The 24,441-nt window shown below is 39.9% G+C and overlaps 2 protein-coding genes and 1 long non-coding RNA gene across 3 annotated transcripts; 2 read left to right on the top strand and 1 right to left on the bottom strand.

Moving 5' to 3' along the window:
- Positions 1-5,990: 5,990 nt before the first annotated feature.
- Positions 5,991-23,296, bottom strand: LOC121734208. Its single transcript, XR_006036675.1, has 3 exons — positions 23,173-23,296; positions 7,968-7,974; positions 5,991-6,004 (listed from the first exon to the last, which is right to left on the bottom strand). It is a non-coding gene; the product is annotated as an uncharacterized LOC121734208 (long non-coding RNA).
- LOC121734207 (probable ribosome biogenesis protein RLP24) lies at positions 12,067-13,496 on the top strand. Its single transcript, XM_042124687.1, has 3 exons — positions 12,067-12,189; positions 12,272-12,594; positions 13,146-13,496. Exons 1-3 carry the CDS (start codon positions 12,109-12,111, stop codon positions 13,303-13,305), a joined length of 564 nt encoding a protein of 187 aa, XP_041980621.1. The 5' UTR covers positions 12,067-12,108; the 3' UTR covers positions 13,306-13,496.
- LOC121734205 (neither inactivation nor afterpotential protein G) lies at positions 14,530-23,660 on the top strand. The gene is made up of 11 exons (XM_042124685.1): positions 14,530-14,668; positions 16,228-16,430; positions 17,286-17,504; positions 18,154-18,366; positions 18,679-18,842; positions 19,020-19,180; positions 20,625-20,746; positions 21,147-21,330; positions 21,857-21,998; positions 22,197-22,355; positions 23,318-23,660. The coding sequence occupies exons 1-11, from the start codon at positions 14,542-14,544 to the stop codon at positions 23,469-23,471; spliced, it is 1,848 nt and encodes a 615-aa protein (XP_041980619.1). The 5' UTR covers positions 14,530-14,541; the 3' UTR covers positions 23,472-23,660.
- The last annotated feature ends 781 nt before the right edge of the window (positions 23,661-24,441 follow it).

Below are 24,441 nucleotides of genomic sequence, written 5' to 3'. Positions count from 1 at the left end.
GAGGGGAGGGTAGGGATGGGAAGGGAAGGGAATAGGGTAAGGGATTGGGCCTCCGGTAAACTCACTCACTCGGCGAAACACAGCGCAAGCGCTGTTTCATGCCGGTTTTCTGTGAGAACGTGGTATTTCTCCGGTCGAGCCGGCCCATTCGTGCCGAAGCATGGCTCTCCCACGTATTTTTTAGTTTAGTAAATAACATTATTATTATACTCTTGAATTATCCTCCTGAATTATCATGCTGCATGATGAAAAATGAGCGTTCATCATGCAGCATGTAATTCACGTAAATGAATGGTCATGCTGAATTACCGTGTACGGGGTACTTTACGGCCGCACTTAGGGCTGGTTTACACGTATTAAGTAGATAAGAAGTAACTAAATTTTAACTTAATTTGAAGTGCCTGCCCGAAATGTGTCAAGTTTGTCACTTGCCCCGCCTGCCAATTTCACAGAAAATAGTCACAATTTTAATTTACTTGTTTAGTACTTAACTTAATTTTAACTTGCCACTTGCTACTAAATTGTGTGTTTACATGTTGATAAGTTAAAAACTTATCAACTTAACACGTGTAAACCAGCCATTAGAGACATTAAACTTCAATTTAATGAAAAGTTTGACAGATAATGTATGTGTAATGTGGCCAATGTCAAACTTTTCATTTAATTACAGTTCAGTAATTAATATTCGTCTCTGAGTCCGGCAGTAAATGTCCTTCCTCCGAGCTCCTGATGTGAATTGTGATCCTTCTATAAGGCCCAGTCGGCAGTCCCAGCCGGGGATGGGGATTGGTTACGGATAGATATAGATAGTAACAACGTTTTATGTATAATTGAACATACATAGTTCAATTATATAAAAAAGGTTTCTAGACATAATAAATGCTGCCTCCCGTTTTGCTTGGGGAGGGAAATTGGATATCTCCTACTCCTCCTAAATTTCTTCTGATTAATTTCGTTGCGGGTCCCAAGACAGATTTAGCTTGTCCCTCGGGCATCCCTGAGATCATATCAAAGGGTTTTCGTGGTTGGTTACCACTGTTGATCCTGGCGACACAGGAGTTGCAGTGGTGGGAATGTGTGGTGGGCCTTTTGCTCGTGTTGAAAAAAGACAATAAATAATAATACTATTATTAATATTATGTTCTCTTACTGAACAAAAAACGGCGCAGTGCGGTGTCCGTTGTATGTATTTGTACACGACAAACATAAGCTGTTAGCTAATTTGTAAACGAAATGGATGTTTGTTACCTGATCACTAATCAGTAAACGCTTGGACATCACTTTACCTGTGACTCGACTATTTGGCAAAGTTACATCTAAACTTTAAGCGCTTGAAAAGAAACATAATAAAAAAAATCAATTCTCGCGGTAAGGATTTACAAGAGTAATCATAATATTTTGAAGTAACTTTCAGACAATTCCCTATTATCCTGGCAGATCTGAATATCCAGAATGTAGATCAAGATCAGATAATCAGGAATAGCTAAGTACATCAGTAATTCCCAAAGTCTCGCATGAACCCATGCGAGACTAGAAGGGGGTCTACGTTGGCCCTGACAAAAATGGGGGTCCACAGTTGTAGACCCCCTGTCTACAACTGTGGACCCCCATGTACATCCATGTAAATTAATTTGGTTAGCAGTGAAGAACTTTTATGTACGCTTGATTTCTACATTTTTATGTATTGACAGACTTCAATTGAGTGAGACGTCGTGCAAAACTGTCAAATACGCGACGCGTTGCGGTCTGAATTGACCTTAGAAAACAAAGGCCAGGAATGGCGAACCCTGCCTTATCAACGTGCCACTTTTATGAATACATAATCAGTAATCACCTAAAGTGATAATGTTATCATAGACGTGCCATCAAAGAGTAGTTTTCTTTGTTATCCTGACGCGTATAATATTTAAAAATATAATAGCCCCTAGCCTGGCGCTTTTGTAGAATAATCACTATAAGTACCTAATAATTTTGTGATCAGTAGCGTGCTCAAAATTTTATGTCGCATGCCATTGGTTTGCCATCCCTGGCATAGACGGATAATAATAATTTGTTGAAAAGCATAGCGAGGGAGGGGGAGGTGCTTCAGGGGGTCCGCAGCATGCACCAACATTTTAAAAGTGGGCCACAAACTCTTTAGTTGGGAACCTCTGATTTACATAATATTGCGTGATGCGTCCTTTCCCGTCACACAATTAGTAAGTACTTACATAATATTATATCCATTTAAATCGATTAAGCGGTTTGATCATAATTTCTGATAGAGACTTTTGTATTTTTAATACCAGTGTGTTGTGTGGATGTCACTTTATTAGTATGGATCATAAAGTTAATATACCTAGCGGAATTATAGAGCAACAATCTCGAACTGTCCAACGAAACCGAAATTGGTTTCATCTGTGTGTAAAAATATGTGTACGTATACACTTACACAAGCATGATTGAACATAATTTCTATGAGATTAAATTGTCAGCGTGCCGATAAGTGCCGACGGATGTCAAAAAAAGAGTGCTGCTGTCATGTATCACACGTCTCTTTTTACCACGCAGTGTTACTGATAGTGACATCTCTCTTGCTCAGGCCTTTGTTTCTCTATTCCGCTAGGTATATTAACTTTATGGTATGGATACAGAAGTATGGATGTAAACCAATATAAAGTGAAAATTACTACAGTGTAGGATTTTCACAATTACTTTTACAATGTAGTAATTCCTATACGTACGACATTTACGACATCTTAGTTGGCGACCACCAAGAGTTTCCACTACACTGGTAAATTAATTGTAATGTATTTTCGTACTTATTTTTAATGGCACATTTGGATTATGATGTTAACAAGCTTGGCGATTCGCCACATACAAATAATGCTTTTATTGTTTACACGAACCTCGTGTACACAATAAAAGCAAAGTTAGTAAAGAAAACCTCTTTACTAACAAATAAGCTAAATTAAAATCCCTTGTCTCAAAAAACTGATGTACTGTACCGATTTTGATGAGCCTGCATAGTACATGCTTATTATCAGGAATCAGAAGCTTATCGAGCATACTCGATAAGCTTCTGTTCAAATTTTGAAAGTTATCGGTTCAATGATATTGATGATGATGTTTGATTGTCTGATAGCACCATATATCACCCCAATGTTCAATTTTCACAATACACTCCAAGTCGAAAAGGTGGCAAAACTTGTCAACTTCTCGACTTTCGCCCACATCAATCGAGTCGATGCCCTGAGGGCCTAAGGGAAGTCGCAGGTTTTATAGTTATGCAGTAAAACCAACAGTTGTTTACGCAGTACAGTATCAGTCTAATCATGTCATTACTCCACCTGCTGGAGCGAGTTCTATTTGAGGCGAAGAACGAGTTTGCGAGGAAAATTTCTGACACTTCATTAGGACTTAAGGGCTTAATTTCGTTGCGTAAGTTACATTATTGAAAAAAAAGTAAACGTCAAAATGACGGATAATATTTCAAGAATTTTCGTAAATTGAAATTTCAAATTCGGAACTCCGATAAAACCCACTGACAACTCGTCTACGAATATTGAGCGAATGATATCGAATTTTCCTCTACCTGAAAATTCGTGTAGTCCACTTTATTTTTATTGCTCTTCTATTTCAGATGACGACATTTACATCAAACGTTACTCACGTGGGGACGACGCGGCCGCATTATACCACAAATATCACAGCACAGCACAACACAGCACAGCGCGGGTTCTACTAGTTCTACTAACTTCTAGAAAGACGTGCGTACGCGCAGCGGCGGTGTCCGGACTGAACACGCGCACCGAGTCTACCCGCTCCTTTTTATTTATTTTCAAACTAAACTAAAAACGAAGTAGAGACAACTGCATTAATTCGCGTTTACCGATAGCACGTCGTTATGGAATTAGCGGTGTTTTGATATATTTTTTTAAATTCCAGATCCAGTTTTGCACACAGATACGGTCGGCAAATGTAAGGGAAAGGTCAAATTAAAAACCCATAAAAATTTACTAGCAATTAAAACGCAAAGTTTAAGTTAGTAAGTATAAAATTAAATTCTCCCCTCCAATTAATTCATTACTAAAAAAATATTACTTTTTCGTGAAAGTTTTCTGAAATTCCAAGGACAACAATAATTCAATTATAATCTTACTTTTGGACTTTATCATATAGGTGCGCTTATGTAACTATCAACTATTTTGTTATTAGTAAAGAAAAGGTCGTGTACACGTCAACTGTTTGAGAGATACGTGGGAGAGCCATGCTTCGGCACGAATGGGCCGGCTCGACCGGAGAAATACCACGTTCTCACAGAAAACCGGCGTGAAACAGCGCTTGCGCTGTGTTTCGCCGAGTGAGTGAGTTTACCGGAGGCCCAATCCCCTATCCTATTCCCTTCCCTTCCCTACCCTCCCCTATTACCCTATTCCCTCTTAAAAGGCCGGCAACGCACCTGCAGCTCCTCTGATGCTGCGAGTGTCAATGGGCGACGGAAGTTGCTTTCCATCAGGTGACCCGTTTGCTCGTTTGCCCCCTTATTTCATAAAAAAAAAGAAGATAATTAGAAGATTGATAATTCTGGAGGTTCTTCTGGAGATCTTCACAATAAGTGACGCTGGAGAAAATTGCTGGAGAAAATTTTTGAGACATTCCTGTTTTCGCCTAAAATGTTTTCTGTTCGCAATTTTGTATGGCATCGTTCAATTTTCAGCCCGTGTAACCTGTGCATAGCAAAAATAATCTCTCTTATTTCTTTTTCACAATTTCTTTCTCTTTTTTTCATCCCATTTGTTGCAGACCATACTTGGTGCGGACGATGGACGCGCGAGGACCACCCTGCTGTTAATTTTCGCGCGTCAGAACTGACAACTTAATCCCCGCCCGCAAATTCGGCCGCTCCTTCTCACCCGCTTATAATTGGAGATTTTTTTAAATTACGCAACAGCCAAGAACATAGCCATATTGAGTATGTGTCAAAAGTTTTTGGACAGCAGATCAGTTTTCAATAATATTATGTATCTTCTTGAGATTATGCTGAGCTTTCTTTGTTATAAGAGGGATATAATGTAATGATCTACCTACTAAAACCCCTTGATGATTCACTTTAATGCTTGCTGGCAAACTATTTTCTTATTACCATCTTATTACCATCAAATAATTTATCCGGCCCTAAAGCCTCCATTTAAGCAAAAAAAAAAACGGGATTTTTTTTCATGTTACTTACCTTATTCTTCCACTCACGTCTTGAATTATGGTTTAGTAGCAGTAACTGTGTTGGTTTTGTGTATTTACAGGAAGAGCAGGCATTGGTGATTAGGTTGCTAAAACTGAACAATATAATTGTTCAGTTTTAGCAACCTAATCACCAATGCCTGCTCTTCCTGTAAATACACAAAACCAACACACAGTTACTGCTACTAAACCATAATTCAAGACGTGAGTGGAAGAATAAGGTAAGTAACATGAAAAAAAATCCCGTTTTTTTTTTTGCTTAAATGGAGGCTTTAGGGCCGGAAAAATTATTTGAAATATAAAAAATATGGATTATATGTGTAGCCAGATATATTAGCTAGGTTATGTAGTAGATAACTTACAAGTTTTATTAAAATAATTAGGGAAAAAATGAGTTATTGTCCGTATGTTACGAAATGTTACTTGTTCGATTCTTTCACTCACGTCTTCAATTTAGATTTTATGCAGGATAAGTTCTACTTCGAAGTGTTGATCACTCTCATTTTGCTGCATTTGCACTTGCACTCACTCTAAAAACCAAAAAAACAATAACATGCGGTAGTCATCTTATTTTTCTAGTGACTTTTCCCATTGTGTGACTGTGGAGTGTGGACTGACACGCTCAGCACAATGCATGCGGTTGACCACAGTCCACACGTCGTCATAATATTATTATCACTAATTTCATTGGCGCAATACATGACCTTTTCTTGGACGCAACTGGCATAATAAAAGCGCATTCTAGTGACCAGGCTATTCCCAAAAATTGATTAATTCGCTTGAGCTCTTTTGTCACAAGAAACTGTCCTTTCTTGGTAAAATGTGCAACTCAATAACAAATTTCATCAAATTTGGTTCAGCTTATGATTGAAAGGTAAAAGAGACGCTTTTGAATTTATGCTGAGTAGGTATAACTAGTGTGAATCAGTTTGATTCGTTAAGTTCCCAGGGGCGGTCCGAAGGGGGGGGGGGAGGTAACAGGGGACATGACCCCCCCCCCCCAAAATCTAAGGTCAAATTGAAAAATCTCAAAATCTTGCCAAATAATAGAAGGTAATTTCTAGTTATCCCCCAACCACCACTGCGTCCGACCTTAGACAGCTGTCAACCCAGAACCATCCGAGGGCGCAGATAAAAAATATATATTAGTGTAGTGACTAGTGAGTGACCCCCCACCAAAATTTCAGGCTGCGACCGCGCCTGTAAGTTCCCCATAAGGCTTCGGGTGTGTTACTTTCCGTAACCTAAAGAAAAATCTTTGACGATTATCCCATTATATTATGCAACATCACATAAATCACCTTTTTTTCTAGTTCGGTCCAATCTTTTTCCTATCAAATAGCAACAGAGTGTTCTTAATATATACGTCAATCAAAGTATAAAACTTTGATCCACTTAATACCTCTATGAGTTTGAAAATTTAACTGAAACGAATGGAGAATGAAGTTGCATTGAAACGAGTACGTGCCCATAACCCTACACAACAAAGTAAGTACATATACAAATTACAACTATATAACGTACTCGCTTATAACATAGAGTTTAGAGTTTAGACTGAGGCCAAATCTTCAAATTAACATAACTCATTATCAATAACGTATAATTGACTACATTGGACGGGAGCCAGGCGATAAATCGCAAGTTTAAACACCAGATATATTGCTACATAATTGGACGTCAATATTTTGTACATTATTTACGAGGAAGATTAACAATTGATGTGTTTATTAGATGGCTGCTCAATGATTCGCCCAGCGCTAATATAATTGATTAAGACCGTAAAAAATATTGCCAACCATTGAATGGTTAATAAGTTTTATTATTAGTCTATCGCTAGGGAGTATTTTCAACCGATTTCTTTAAAGCTTATTTAGCTTACGATCGCCCGCGTTGTAGGGGGGGAAAATGTATGCTACATTTTCCCACCGATATAAATAGATTATGCGTTTCTCTGGGGTGTGCAAAATTGCACGAAAATCGACTCCAGACATAGTTATCTGCCATTTTAAGCTTGAGCCTAGGGAAAACTTGAAGTGGTTGTTGAAAAAGGGCAATACATTTGCAACTATTTAACAACATAATATTACGTCAATCACTACCGGAAAACTAGAAAGCATAACGGATCAAAAGTGGCCAACTAGCTATAACAAAGCGTGATAAATTACAAATTATGCTCCTGTGTGCGCTGCTATCAATTTAGCTGCATGTGGTTTAAGAGCCAAATTACACCTTCGAGTAGAGTAGCGATGTTGGCCCCGGCTGAGCACTCCTATTTTTTTTTATCGGGCTTTGGCCCACCACACATTCCCACCACTGTATCTCCTGTGTCGCCGGGACATGCTAAAGCTGTCTTGGGACCCGCAACGAAATTAATCAGAAGAAAATAGGAGGAGTAGGAAGAAAAGCACTCCTATGTTTAGTATGCTCTCCATCGACCAATCAAATTGTCTGTTTGCACTGTCTTACCACTCTATTCGGTCGGTGCAATCAGGCCCTTATGCCATGATCACACATACCAAGTAGAGTGTCAAAAGAGTGCCCTCGGTGAAGCACTGTCTAACAGTGGTGAGCGTGGTCTCGCCACGCGACTACTCGGTAGGTGTGATCATGGCATTAGCGAAGTGATTAGAGCTTTAAGTGTGACGCTCGGCTCTTTGATTGGAGGCCAAAGGGTTTGTGTACTACCGGGGGTTCTTAAGCTTTCATGTCATATAATCTAATAACAGATTGGTGTTAGGTTAGGAAACTTGTATCCTTAGGGAAACGTCTTAGAATTCGATTTAAAGCGATCTTCCCATTGTTAATGGTCTAGGATTTACAATTTTACAAAACTATAATACAGCCGACTGGTCTTCACATAATATTGTAGCTCGTATCGCTTTCACTCTGCATGGACCGTAGTCTATGGAATGAAAAAAATGTTTTTATCTTCTCCGATAGTCAAGCTGCACTTAAAGCACTGACTGCCGCAGAAGTCTCGTCCAAATTGGTTCTGGAATGCATTGAGACGTTAAACATGCTGGGAAGGAACAACAACATCTGCCTAGTATGGGTCCCGGGCCACAGTAACGTCCCCGGCAATGAAACCGCTGACGAACTGGCTAGGCCTGGGGCCGAGAGCCTCATATTTATGGCCCAGAACCGTCTGTGGTATACCTTCCAGTAGTCCCAGTACCACAAAGTAAGTGCTCAAGGAATGGAGTCACAGACTAAGCAGAAAGCAATGGGCTGAGACTCCTGGCCTTGAACACTCCAAGTCACTAATTCCTGGCTTCAACAAGAAACTATTAGGATCATTGCTCTGCACCTTGGGTAGGAACCAACTAAGAATCCTTACCAGAAGCCTAACTGGACACTGCAAGCTCAACACAATGGGTATTTGTAGCATAAAGACTTGCAGATTATTTGAGGAGGAGGATTAGACACCTATTCACTTTCTCCTTGACTGTCCTGCTCTACTACAGAGCAGGAACAGGCACCTTGGTCGCCACGAATACTCATCCACAGAGGAAATTCGTGGCACCAACCCCAATCATATCGTTCAATTTATGAGCAGTTTTGGGTTGGGGATGGTACTCTAGTGCGAAGGAGTCACAATAGATTCTTATGGGTCGCAGTGACGTCAGGGCTACAGATAAAGTATGCTAGAAATAAAGTCGGGATTTTTATACGTCGTCAGTCACATAAATCGGCTGAACCAATAAACCAGCGTGATGGAGAGTCTCCGGGGTATGATGGTCACGTTTGGTATAGAGTCTAGACGCTGCTGCCCGTTCAGAGATATTTCTCTTGACAGGATCTCTATGTCATTGACATAAGGATCCTTTTTGGATACTTTAAGGTTAATTAACCATGAACGGGCTGTCTGCTCTTAAATCTGTCGGTGACCAAACTCGAGCGATTTACTGCGTAACTGCGCATGCGCATATTGATAGTGCTGACGAACTCATTTCAAATTCGTCTACCTAAGTTTAGTCATTAAATTAGTGGTACCTAGTCACAACAACTCTCTGCCCTCGTCTGAAGCGTGCTGCATGGAGAAGAACGTCAGTAGGGTATAAACATCTTGAGACAGCAAATGCGACAGGAGTTCGGCAGTTCGGGACACAATTATACTTGCTGTCTGTCAGAAATGTCCTATGTAAGATATATTTTTAATATCTGTCAAACTTTTCATTATATTCATCATCATTAGACGTCTCTGAGTGTGGCAGTTAGGTCTTAGAAATGTACCTTAACAGCATAATACTGTGTACACTGTACACTGTAACTAGGTACAGTATTATATTGTAGAGAATATAGAGACCCGGTGGATACTATTAGGTACACTGTACAGTATCCACCGGGTCTCTGTGTTTCAACCGGGTCTCGTGAGCTTTTTACAAATGGCTGACACTTATTTTTTTTTTTTTTTATATCTATGGACGCTTCACACCACGTCAGTCTGGCCCCGTGGTAAGTACCTGAAGGACTTGTGTTACGGGTACCAGACAACGGAAATATATTTAATACTTTTATACTATTCATAATATATTTAAGATTTTTATTATATGATACACATATTTAATACACATCCATGACCCAGGAACTTCGAAAACTTTTTGTTCCGTCGGCGGGATTCGAACCCGCGACCCCCGGCTTGAGCTACCAACGCGCTCACCACTGAGCCACAGAGGTCGTCATTATAAAATTAATTAACTTATAAAATTAAGGAACCCTAAAATCAGTACCGTTACATGATTTACAAGATGCAATCTCTTCCCTGTAATAAGCTTTCTGTCGCCAGTCGCCATCCCAATTGCATAAAAAACGTACCCCAAGCTACATTCTCTACCACGAACAAAAATACACACAAGTCACAACAAAGTTTCTTATTGCGTTCTCCTAGTGCCTAAAATTGCGTGCAGATGTTTTGTTCTGCAAGTGCAAGAGGATGACAATGGATGATTTTTTAAATTAAAATGCAAAAGCCATCTCCTGCGCATGTCACCTCGTATGTCACTAGTGACAGGTAGACGTGCAATTTTTACTTAACCTTTAGGGTTGGCACTTGTGGAAAAAGTTAGAAGTTGTATTTTTTATTAAAATTTACAAGCTATGACTGGTTATAGAGGTAACTGGTATAATAATACTAGCTAAAAGCCGAGGGCTCGCGTTGTCAAACCCTTGACTGTGGTGAATGGTGATAAACTGATAACACATCTACTTAAAAATAAAAATAATATTATAAGAATAACAAAATTCCGAAACCTAACACCCCCACTAGTCACTACGTCCGGCACAACGTTGCCATGCATCATCTAGGTAAAGTCGATTCAGTTTGGCAGACTTCGAAACTGTGTTTGTGTGCGTACGACTAGCTGATGTAGGTAAGTATGCGAATTTTAATTGCATAAGTTGATAAAAAATGCTGTGCAATAGCTTTACCGCGGCAGTCCCCGAGTGACACAAGTTATTTTTACCAATAATTTTATTGAGTATTGAAATAATCAAAAACTTTACGCCAACTACGGAAAATAAGAAGCATACATTAACCAAGCTGTAATGATAATAAGTATTATTAATTATTATTGTACCTACGAACAGTGCCGTAAATAGGGCGGTGCCACCGGTGCCTATGCACAGGGCGTAGATTCCGGGGCGCGCAAGAATGGCCAGACCAGAGAGGGCTATACATAGCATTGCTCTGTGTACCTATAAAAAAAAAGGACGCAGTTATAGAAGCTCGCTCAGGGCGCAAAAAAGGCTATTTACGGCACTGCCTACGAATGTATTAAAACAGCTAAAATCAGAACTTATAGATATACTAGGTACCGACCGATTGTACCGACGAGCTTCAGTAGCGCGTTGGAATTATTATTAAGTACGTCTAATAAACAGGTGAAAGTGCAGGCAAAGCACAACCCTAACAAAAATCAGATTAAAAAAAGAAAAAATGCAACGCAGTCAATTTGCATGAGCCGCCGATGGAATCCCAACTACCCGCGGTTATGTGGAAACATTCCGACAGAAACAATACTGGGCCATTGAAAGAGCCGCCATTCAACGATGAAGCTGATAAAGCGTCAATGGCAGGTATTACACCCATCAATATTATCATGATTCCAGTATCACGCGAATCACAATTCACAAATACTATAACTGCGATACTGCGATTCGGCCTATTACATCATCAATATTATCACGGAATCGTGATAATATTGATGCGTGTACGGTGTAATATGCCCCAATAAGCATTGTACGCTTGGGTTGATTTGCAAAAATGTTTGGGTTGGCCTCAGAAGCAAAAATAATATTGCTAAGTAAATCAAACGAATATTAATTCTTCATCGTACGTGCTTTTACTTTACTTTGTACGTGACTCATTTGTATTATCATCTTGATTCATAATTATTAAAGAATTATTATTATAATAAAAATAAAAAACCACAACACGAGTTTCATATTACCTAAACACCTAAACGTGGAGCGGAGAGAGTAGAAGGGAGGAACTGAGAGTAGAAGGGAAGACCTATGCCCCCCCATAAAGAATCCTGGCTATATGTATACGATAATACGCCCATTGATACAACATCCAGAAACGTACTATTTTGTGTTCCCTCCAAATCTCCATTGAAAGTTTCAGTAAAGCGCCTACCACTTTACTGAAGCGACCGACATGACTCCTTGACTGTATTGACTTTTACTACGACTTTGACTAGACTTTTGACTGACTGTACTGAAATTGTACACAAAAAATTGTTTTCCCGCCATATTTTACTTGACACTGGCCATGGTTAAAAAGCTGAGCGCCATAATACAAAAAAAAAACTCAAACGTCAAATGTCAATGTCATTCGCATGAAAACATTCTCTTGTGTGCTGTCAAACAAATACAGCACGTGTAAAAATGCGTATAGAAACTTGTTATTTCTGTTCCTCCAGGATTTATCCTGGCCACGGCATACAATTTGTGAGAAACGACTGCAAAGTAAGTATATAAATCCTTTGAAGTGCAAAATTTCGACGTCGGTTCCATCTCGGTTACCAATACGGCTAACCAATGTTATCAGATTTTTAGGTTTTGCCGATCAAAATGCCATGCAGCGTTCAAAAAGAAGAAGAACCCGCGTAAGACCAAATGGACCAAAACATACAGAAAGACAGCGGGCAAAGATCTGGCGATCGACCCATCGTTCGAGTTCGAGAAGCGTCGTAATATCCCGGTGAAATACAACAGAGAGTTGTGGACGAAGACCATCGAGGCCATGAAGAAGGTCGAGGAGATCCGCCAGAGGAGGGCTAACAACCACATCATGCAGAGACTGAGGAAGGGACGAGAGATTGAGTGGCAGAGAGACGTCAGAGAAGTACAGAGAGATATCTCACTTATAAGGTATGAATTCATTACAAATTTTTAACGTTATTGCATATATATCCTAACTGAATATTACACATACAGTTTATAAAAGTATCAAATTTTGGTTAATAACTCTAATAATTAGTAATGTTTGGCAAAAAGCTTTACACTTGATTTGGATGATTATTGTAAAAATTGCACCATATTATTATTTTCAGTAAGAGACTAAAAATAATTTTATGGTATCTGCATTGAAGATTTACCACTTACTAATTAAAACTGGTGAAGGTTCTTCTAGTATTTTTTCACCTATTTATGTACTACTTATGGCAATTTACCTCCAATAAATGATTGTTTATACTTAGTGCCTGTAGAAGTAATAATAATAAAATGATGGGTTAACTAAGCAATAATGCAATACTGAGGCTCATTAACTTGCTAAATTTTTTATTTTTTTTAATCAAATTATGGATGTTTGTTATAAAATTGGAGCAATAATTTATGGTAACTTAAAACTTTAGTAAAATTTGTTACATTCTGAATGCAATACCAAATTATTCTTATTAAAATGACATTTTTCATTTTAGATCACCAGCGGCAGGCCTTAAACAGAGACAGGCAGAAGAAGAGATGGACGTAGAACCTGAGACTATTGAGGTCATTGATGCTAAGGGTCGGAAACAAGTAATTGAAGCACCCATCATGGTGCCTGCAACAGGAGACATGGTTGAAGACGTTGAGCTATAGGCACTCGGATATATGTGATTAAACTGTTAACGCAAGCTTCAAATTGTACAATAGTATTTTCTTGAAGTAAACATTTGTGAGTTAAGATAAAATAAACTTTACAAATACTGTTTCTGTCTCAGATTTTAACAATATATTTACTAGCCATCTAATTACACTTAGATCCTACAATAAAGATAGCAAGACAGAAAGTTGTGTTTTATTTATTCAAAATGTAATTTGCGGCTTACTTTACTTTTATTACTGATTCTACCAAAAGATTGTAAAATGGACACTCTCAGAGAGTATTAATAGAGTAAAAAGATTTTAACTCAATACATTTTAGCATTTTATGTCTTGGAGTTTGCCCTTTTTTTAATTAGAATATAATGTCATTGTTTTATTCTATAAAGCTTTAAATCTAAGAAAAACTAGTAATTTGATGATCATATTAATTAATAATAATCTGAATTATTTTACAGGTTATTTAATAATGTTGCATGTTGTCCTAGCATGACCTCTTCAAACAGTTACTGTAATTACGGACTGTTGAAAATTACTTGTTTATCTACATTTGCTAGTCCAAGCAAACAATCCAAAATATCAAAGTAAATCTGATATCAGCATTCAAGTAAACTATGGAATCAAAGGTTCTCTGATTTTCCTCCTTCCCAGTATTACGAAATATAAATAAAATGTTGCATGATATAGTATAAATAAATTATTGATTACCATCAACGTTTCTAGTCTAATCCTCTTAGGCTTTGGACAGGTGTTGCAAACATTTTCTCTATTTACTATTCATTTTAGACAGTAATAAACTAAAACGTTAGTTGAAGCGTATACTATGGTAATTACTTGCTGACTCATTTAGGGAGCGAGCAACTTTAATAATATGTAAATTTTTTTGCCGTATTAGGTACTTATATTAATAAAGTTGAAATTCCCGTGAAAAGTTTTGTCATTGAGTAGTGAGTGTATTTTATTATTTTCATGTACCAATTTTGGGAATCTTTAGTCTAATCGTTGTCTTTATAATATTTAAATAATTACCTATTTAACTTTGTATAAATAGATATCAATTATTTATTTTTTGCAAGTGGAATATAACGTCATTGGTTAAGAAACAAAAGTACTAGTAAGTTACTTAATTTATATGTGCCAAAGGTAGGCTAACTCTGGCTAATTCAATTAGTGAAGGTATTGTCTAGATTACGTGTAAGTTCCAGTCGGTATGTACGAAGAAAACAGTAAAACATGGCCGTCTTCTCGTATATTTTCGGTGTGGTTTTTGCTATCATATCCTACATCGTGTACCAGAAATACTACAATGGATACACGAGTATAATCACCAAACCTGAAAAACGATACGACTATATTATCGGTAAGTTTAATTAAGTTGATTAAATAATGTAGTGCGCCTGGGTAAAATTAATAGCAAAGTAGATGATGGATATTACCGATATGAGCAGCAGTTGTTGTATTCTCTAAGTACTAAGTAGTGTGAGCAAAGTAATGATTTGAAAATATATGAAAATAATAATTCTTTATTCACACTACGACATACTTAAGTGTTTTAAATGGCGCTATCCAAAGCAGTGGCGTAACTATAAGGTGGCAGGGCTGGCAAAATGCTACGGGCCCCCGGCCCAAGAGGCCGTGAGGTCAGAATTTTTTATACATTGTTTTATTACTAATTTGACGATTTTTACTGATAGGGCCCCACTAATTTGACACGGCCCCGGATGTTATACCTAGTTACGCTACTGATCCAACGCTTATGGTCGTGTAAATATTTGGCATTACGCCTAGGGGTTTTTAAGAGGGCGACTAACCCCAAAAATCAAACATCGTCCTTCTCTCTTCACACTCATGCCCGTCTTTCATATGCCAGGTGAAAAAGAACGACGCGGATTCATCGCCAAATTAGTTTTTTCTCAATAACTCGATAAATATACAACATTTTAAGAATCTCTCAATGATAGAATTTTATACAATGTTTTAAAATATTAACTTAGTTCAATGCACAACCGTGCATTGAACTAAGTGGCAATATATGAAAAATTCGTGAAAATTAGATGCATCTTTGTGATTTTTTTCTATCGAGAAAATTTTAAGATATCGTGTTTTTGCTCAGATCGAATTCTCGGAAATATAATGTAGTATCTTATTTTAGAAAATGAAACAATTCGGGGCTTATTTTCAAGTATAAAAATGAATTATAAAATCGACACTTTAGGGTTAGTCGCCCCTTAAGGGCCACTCGCGCTAATCTAATATTGCTAATCGATTGATAATATAATTAATTGTCGTTGGAACCGTACATTTGATTTCTATTTGATGCAAACAAATATTTTAAAGATTTTATAATTTTTTGGCAGATAACTGCCAAAATATTTTTTTGCCCATATAAAATTTAGGTCTTCCGCCGCCACTGACTACGACCATTCTTACCTTACATTTAGGGAGATCGCAGACGACAGACTTTTTGTGCGATCGAGTCTGCGGCGCCCATAAAGTCGGCATGGCACGTACCACTTATACGAGGTGTAACAAAACTAAGTGATAGGACTGATAGGTAATACTTATTGGTGTGTTATACCTTATATTATAGAGTTCACTATAAAAGTAGCAGCGCTGAAAAAGCATTTTTTTTTCGTGATTTGTCCATACAAATCACGAAAAAAATTCATGACGCTTACCCATGTAATTTTTCTATACAAAGGTGAAAAAAGAAGTTACTCTTCAGCGCTGCTACTTTCACAGCGAACTATGTATAAGGGACCCATACATACCGTAAGCTTTGGGTACATGTATGGGTCCCTATACATAGTTTGCTAAGTAATAATACTTTAGGGCCTAAAGTATTATTATTTAGTTTTGTTACATTCTGTAGATTAAAGTTTTCCGAAAAAAAACATTCGGATTTCGTTCCAATACCAGTGGGCGCGGGCACAGCGGGCTGCGTACTCGCCGCGCGTCTCTCCGAAGACCCCGACGTGAGGGTTCTACTGATCGAGGCCGGGGACCACATGGGCTACTTCACGCGGATCCCGCTGACCGCCACGGCCGCGCAGCAGGGACCCAACGACTGGTCGGTGCGGACCACGCCGCAGAAGTACTCGTCGTTTGGGTTGTGGGATCAGGTATCATCGTAGGTCGTATGGATCCACAGAAATAATATGGATCATATGTACGGCCTAGTTAGGGAAGGATAGCCATTCTGCAGGGGCTTACTATACATATTACACATGCATAAAACTTTTTTTTTTTTTTAATATCTATCAACGTTCACACCACGTCAGTCTGGCCCCGTGGTAAGTACCTGAAGGACTTGTGTTACAGGTACCAGACAACGGACATATATTTAATACTTTTTATACTATACATATATTTAAGATTTTTTATTATATGATACACATATTTAATACACATCCATGACCCAGGAACTTTGAAAAACTTTTTGTTCCGTCGGCGGGATTCGAACCCGCGACCCCCGGCTTGAGCTACCGACGCGCTCACCACTGAGCCACAGAGGTCGTAAAAACTACGCTACTATGTTTATAGATTTGGTCATTTTTTTTTTATGAAATAAGGGGACAAACGAGCAAACGGGTCACCTGATGGAAAGCAACTTCCGTCGCCCATGGACACTCGCAGCATCAGAAGAGCTGCAGGTGCGTTGCCGGCCTTTTAAGAGGGAATAGGGTAATATGGGGGGGTTGGGATGGGAAGGGAATAGGGAAGGGAAGGGAATAGAGGAGGGAAGGGAAGGGAATAGGGTAGGGGATTGGGCCTCCGGTAAACTCACTCACTCGGCGAAACACAGCGCCAGCGCTGTTTCACGCCGGTTTTCTGTGAGAACGTGGTATTTCTCCGGTCGAGCCGGCCCATTCGTGCCGAAGCATGGCTCTCCCACGTATATGAGCTAGTTAGTCAAAATGTACGTGTTATTGTTTAACTAATATCTATAATTTTTAAATGAACATTCTCTACCACAGACAGCAATAATCCCCCGCGGCAAGGGTCTCGGAGGTTCCGGTCAGATCAACTTCCTGCTCCACGGGTTTGGAATACCCGAGGATTACGACAGGTGGAAGACCCTGGGCTTCCGGGGCTGGACCTTCGAGGACCTTAAGCCGTACTTCAAGAAGGCGTTTGGGACCATCAGGAGCGAGTTTGACTCGAGCTACTGTGGGGGCGATGAGGAATGCTTGAAGGTATATTACTTTAAAGTTTAAAGGCTTGTCATTTCGCATAACGAAATTCTGAAAAATTTTCGAGCCTATATTATGAAAACAAAACTACTTTTTGTATGAAATAAGGGGGCAAACGAGCGAACGGGTCACCTGATGGAAAGCAACTTAAGTCGCCCATAGACACTCGCAGCATCAGAAGAGATGCAGGAATAGGGTAATAGGGGAGGGTAGGGAAGGAAAGGGAATAGGGGAGGGTGGGGAAGGGAATAGGGTAGTGTATTGGGCCTCCAGTAAACTCACTCACTCGGCGAAACACAGCGCAAGCGCTGTTTCACGCCGGTTTTCTGTGAGAACGTGGTATTTCTCCGATCGAGCCAGCCTATTCGTGCCGAAGCATGGCTCTCCCACGTTTACTTAATTATTCTTATTAACTTAGTTCCTATAAGGTTACACTTTAGTGCACAACGCAAGCAATAACAATAGCAGCGTAAGCTACCCATAAATACTAATATTATTAAAACTGAAAGTGTTTCTGTCTTCTGTCTGTCTGTCTGTATGGAAAGGACTAACAGTTTTTATTACATCAAAATGTACGGTTCCTGCGAGAAATGGTTGCGACAACATCTAGTAGACTTCAATAGATGTCCATCCTTCATCTTACTCCCACCAGGCTCCCATGAAACTCCAAGTGGTGGACGAATCCAACGAACTGATGCGAGTATTCCGCCAAGCGTCAGCCAGCCTGGCCGACCGGTACACGCTGTTCCGGAAGGCCACGGCCACCGTGAAAGATGGGGCCAGACACCAGATACTAGACGCGTACCTCCGTCCGGCGCTGAGGAGGAAGAACCTGCATGTGATGCTGAGGACTCAGGGAGTTACCGTGAGTATAAAATAACCCCCCCCCCCCCCCTACTATTAAAAATTGAACACAGCTAATATTATACAAGGTAAGTTTGTCTTTTTCCGGTCATATTGAAATGCATATGACAGTGGACCTTGAACCGTACCCTGGGAAAACATTTTTAACAGTATTAGGGGGCTTATGTTCGTTATTCCCCAACCGCCCAATGCTAAGTGTCCCATAGCGACATTCTCATGGCTATACGTTGTCAGATTATGTTTCAAAAGCTACTCTTGCATAATTTTTTACTGTTAATTTCCTTCTTCCACTCACGTCTTTAATCATTTTCAGATCCGCTTCGAGAACCGTCGCGCGTCGTCCGTCTACATCCTGCAGGAGCACCGCCTCCTCAACAATATCTTCGCCAACAACGAGATCATACTCTGTGCCGGTACCATGAAGACCCCGCAGATACTGATATCCTCGGGCATCGGACCTAGGGGGCTTTTGGACAAGTATGTTGATAAAAGTTTACAACTCGTCAAAGTGAGGAGGGTTTTCGATTTTCCACTATTTGGACCAGAGAGTTTCTGCTGGAGAGTCTTTTGTGTGAATTCATCGAGCCAAACAGACAATATAATATAACAGCTTATAAGAAATTTTAAGCATACTAAATTGACTTTAACTTTCAGGCTAAAGGTAGACATAGTAGCTGAGAACGCCCACGTGGGTGCCAACCTGCACGACCACATGAACGTGCCGGTGTTCGTGAGCGTGCGCCGGCCGGTCAGCACCACGCTCGCCAAGGTCTTCAGCGCCAGTACTCTGTGGGACTACTACTGGAACAAGCGAGGTGAGTAGAGCGGCCGCCCACATGGGCGCCAACCTGCACGAGCACATGAACGTGCCGGTATTCGTGAGCGTGCGCCGGCCGGTCAGCACCACGCTCGCCAAGGTCTTCAGCGCCAGTACTCTGTGGGACTACAACTGGAACAAAAAGGGTGAATATTATGCAATTGATTTTGACTGCGGTAAAGCTAAAAGGGAAGTTTTATATTTTAATTACCTAGGTACATTAGCTAGATTCTTAGAAAAACGCAATAAAAACCGTAACCAGATCGTCTACTTCCTTTTCGGAGACCTCTGGGATATCAAATAAAGTACTAAAGCGTCAGCAACATTTTTGTACTATCAGCAAGGCTCGGGGTTAGGTAGTGTGATTTTGGTACTTGTGACAAAATGTAAAGATTAATATGGACATACCCCCGGGATAAATCCCGAATCCCGATTGTTGATCTGATTAATTTTGCTACCTACTTAGAACTACTTCTGCATAATTTAGGCTTGTTTTTTAAGGTGGACAGTGATGCCCTCTTTTTAAAAAAAAACAATTGAACTAGGCACACATTGTGTGATTGCAAATATTATATTTTTGTTAATGTATTCATTTTATATGAACATATTACGAGGATGGTAATTGAATGAATAATGTTATGTATTCTGACAATTAAATTGATTTGATTTGAAATAATAAAAAAGAGGAAGGGTACATATAAAAAAAATATATATCTTATTTTGAGTTAATAGTTCATTTAATCAACTTTTAACAATGCAAGTGGTCGGTTTCCGATCGGTAATTTTACTACGTCCTAGCTCAAAATTATCTAGTTTGAAAACAGTGCACAAAGATAGCAAGAGGGCATTTACGTACCCGAAATTATGTAAGTCAGTGATGGTTTAGATCGATTTATCGATTTTAGAGTATTGTATTATGTAATCTATGACCAAAGTTTAATTTTGCAGGACCTAATCGTAGTAGTAGTGTTCTTTTCTGACAATATTAATGTTTATTTAATACATTTTAACATCCCGTATTTTATTTGAGATCGATAAAAACAATTATGTGAATCCCGCGGAAGGAATGTCCATATTAATTTTTCGTGTTTCAATCCCGTTCTAATCCCGAAATCACACTACCTAACCCCGAGCCCTGACTATCAGAGAAGTTGATTTCATGAAGGGGACCTACGTAGTTTGGTCGCGTTACGTCAAACCCAGCCGATAGATCACAATAATTTACATTGAATTGACATGATCCGACCAAAATATGACGTTGGTCTGTAAACTGCCTAGTGTGGTTGTGTGCGTGCGTATGTGTGTGCTTGCGTACGTAGGATCATGCGTGTGCGCGTTCGTACGTAATGCCCTTACGACCACATTAATAAACTCCAAGGCTTTCTTCTAGAGTATAAATTATAAATATGTATGAAAAGCTATAAAATAAAACTATTTCCCAGGATACCTGTCGTTCCCGCCAGTAGCAGGGGTGGAGTACCGCAACACGTCCGCGCTCATGCTGTTCACCATGGGCTCCGCCAGCGAGCGCCTGCTGAGAGATCTATCCAACTATAAGTCACAGGTATTAATTACCTTTGCTTTAAACTTAGACTCAGGTGTTAATATTATTAGGCAATAAATGCCAGTAATATATTATAGGGTGTAACAAAACTAACTGATAATACTTTAGGGTTTATATGTGTCCCGTATGTTGAGTTTACTGTAAAAGTAGCAGCGCTGAAAGAGCACTTTTTTGTGATTACTGATTGGTATGATAATATTAATTGTATATTGTCAGTGCTCCAGTCGTTGTATAGCGTTATATTTAAATAACATGCCTGCAAATATAAAATAGTCATATCGTTCATGTCAGTTATGGATTCTTTTTAAGGCTCCAACGACTGCCTAACTCACGGAAGGAAGCGGAAGGATGTTTAATGTTAACGTCAGCCATAATTCTCTTCCTTACTTTTTTTTTGCAGGTATTCCGCGACACATTCCCGTTCTACAACGACACCGGCAAGGAGGGGTTCATATTCTTGGGCACGTGTGTGCAGCCGCGCTCGCGGGGCCGCGTCACGCTGCGGGACACCAGCACGAACGTGCCGGCCCACGTCGACCCCAACTACCTGCATCATGAGTACGACGTCAGGTGCATGATCAAAGGTAGGAACTTCAGAAGTTCTTAACATTTTTTGAAATGTTGGGTTACCCACAACTACCCAAAAACAGTTCTTTATGGAGATTTTTAACTTTCTTTCTTCATTCTTCATTCATAATAGACTTAAAGTGTATGGTTATAAATCACCACATAAGCATAAGGACATAGGTCACTTTTTATCATACGTAAATGCACGGTTCTTGCATAAGGCGTGATTGACTGCATCCATGTTGATGAATACCAAGGCGAATGATGTTGTTATCGCGTGGAAATGCTTCCTTTGGGATTCCACGGAAGAAGTTGTGGTAAACGAATAGAAAATTATAATATCATAATAATATTATGTAACATCCAAGAAATTGATCCATAGGCAGATGGCAGGCCGTCGTAATTTGGTCGGGTTACTGGTTAGTCACTAGTCTTGATCTATCAGCTGGGTTTGACATAACGCAACCAAATTACGTACGCTATCAACTTCTCTGATAGTACTTTAAGCATTGTAAGTACAACTGCAAGTATTAATACTTCCAGCGCTGCGTCGCGCCGAGCGTCTGATCTCGACGCGTCCGTTTCAAGAGATCGGCGCTCGCATCCACTGGCCGCGGCCGGAGCGCTGCCGGACGTTCTGGAACTACTCCAAGATGGACCAGCTCGGACTGAGGAGGAAGAGGAAGTGAGAATATTCTATCTTTAGTTTAGGTGTAGGTATAGAGTTGCAGTGGCGGCACTAGAGGGTAGCGAATAGGGCAATCGCCCGGGCCTCGCGTTTGCAGGGGCCTCGGAACATCCATCCCTAGTGGTATTAAGTATAAAGTTTATTTATTGAACACACACAAAATCACCTGTTGGTCTGTAATATACATACTTTCAGAACAAAACCCCTATCGGACCAGTGTCCCATCAAATCCAAGCGGAAACTCGTCAGTCCGCCGGACGAGTACCTCGCGTGTATCATCCGGGAAGTGGCGGTGACCGGACACCACGCTGCGGGCACCGCTGCTGGGGGTACTGTGGTGGACGATCAGCTAAGGTAAGGCTCTTAGATAAGATACTTTGTTAATATCACTAGTAGCTTCCGAAATAGACTTAAGAATTGAGGATAGTATGTAAAATAGCATAAAACCTTAAGATTGTTTGGCAAAAATGGAATTAAAGACTTCGAGAAATCATGAGGTTGGATAGGCGTCCGTTGAGATTCGAGTCAAGAACTGATAGCTGAGTTGTCGCTCCAACGAAGTAATTAATATCGCAAAGTGTTGACGCTGAATCAGCACTCTGGCAACAGTTCTAGCGACAGTCTAGTGATTTAACAGTGCGTCTAGGGATGGTGTATTGGTAGACACTGTGCACATGCGCCTATTGTGTGGTTTGTCATTCACCTGACAGTCTGGATCCACTGAAAATCAGGGACTGCGAACCGCGGTCACTACCTGAGTGGATGCCAATTCAGTTTTTGATCATTACACTCCCTGCCTTGCTTCGTTGGACTTTGAAATATTATTATGCCATTATTAAATATGCATAATATTATAAATTGTATTTTGTAACATTTACTTATTGTGGAATGTGGATTGTTTTGTACCATTTTTCAAAATTATTTGCAATCTTGTACTGTACTTACGTTCCCTTTTTTTGTCTTTTAATTGTATTATTCTTGTGGTGTAATGGTCAAAGAAGGGGAATAAACGTTTATTTATTTATTTATTGCTCCAATCAGCTCGGCAGTGGCGGTCTTACCCATTTCGAGGCCCTTTGGCCGTCTGTCCACCGCCGCGCCGCGCCGCTGACACTGAGACCTCACCGCCAAAAATTCAAATAAAATGCCACTTTATGATATGTTGCTTGACGCGAGGCCCCTGCAAGAGCGAGACCCTGGGCGCTTGCCCTGTTCGCCACCCTCTAAGGCCGCCACTGCTGAGCTCGTCGAACTTTCAATATTAAAATTGCGCGACACTTGTAACATCTAAGGTTACATTAAACCATTTATATCAGGGTGAAGCACGTCCGCGGTCTCCGTGTGATGGACGCGAGTGTTCTACCTTCCCCCATCTCGCTGTACCCCAACTCCGTGCTCGTCGCCATGGCGGAGAAGGCCGCTGACATCATCAAACTGACGCAGAGACGGATTGAGAGCAGATACACTTAGTTCATATGGTAAAATATTTTCTATGTTCAATTGCACGCTATTTGTATGGCAGAATGTACAAGTAAAAAAAAACTACATTCTTGCAATAAAAATATTCTATTCTATAACAACCAATTACTAATTATTGCCACAGGAGATAATATACAAATTTTCGAAATTCAAATTTTGTTCACATAATATGTTTAGTAAGTACATAAGTATTAATTATTAAGATATAATATACACTCACCGGTGGCAGTCCGGATAATAGCGAATCCGTAAAACCGAGGGCCGGAAGTCGAACTATAGCCTAGTAAACGAATGCCCAAAATGAGGGTCTGCTTGGAAAAGTCGAAAGCAGAAATTTTAACTTTGGTACTTTGTTTAGAGTAGTTAGGAGATAAACATACTAAAAGTCCTGACCCCTCCGAGGTGAGCCCGAGAGAGAGGGGGGGGGGGGGGGGGGGGGGGGGGGGGGCAAAGAAGTTCCCGTTTTTTGGTTTTTTGCTTACTCATCAAAAAGGGTGCTTCGTACGAAATTCTCTTCTTCTACATCATAAAAGCTAATTAAATTCTCTATAACTTCGTCCTTTACACTTTGTATCTATCTCCAATCATTGCCTCGCTATAAGCTTCTAAAATTGGCCGATTTCAAAAGTGTGTTTTTTAGGGTTTCGTACCCAAAGGGTAAAAACGGGACCCTATTACTGAGACTTTGATGTCTGTCCGTCTTCCTGACCGTCTGTCTGTCGATCTGTCTGTCCGTCTGTTTGTCCGTCTGTCTGTCCGTCTGTCTGTCCTTCTGTATGTCCGTCTGCCTGTCTCCAGGCTGTAACTCAAGAACAATAATAGCTAGAGAGTTGAAATTTTCAGAGATTATGTATTTCTGTTGCCGCTATAACAATAAATACTAAAAACAAAATAAATTAAATATTGTAGGGGGCTCTCATACAACAAACTTGATTTTTCTCATACAAAAAACAATAAAATG

This window comes from Aricia agestis, chromosome 15, assembly GCF_905147365.1.
Source record: "Aricia agestis chromosome 15, ilAriAges1.1, whole genome shotgun sequence".
NCBI lineage: Eukaryota > Metazoa > Arthropoda > Insecta > Lepidoptera > Lycaenidae > Aricia > Aricia agestis.
Note: the sequence above shows the minus strand (reverse complement) of the source record. Positions and strands in the feature narration are given on the sequence as shown.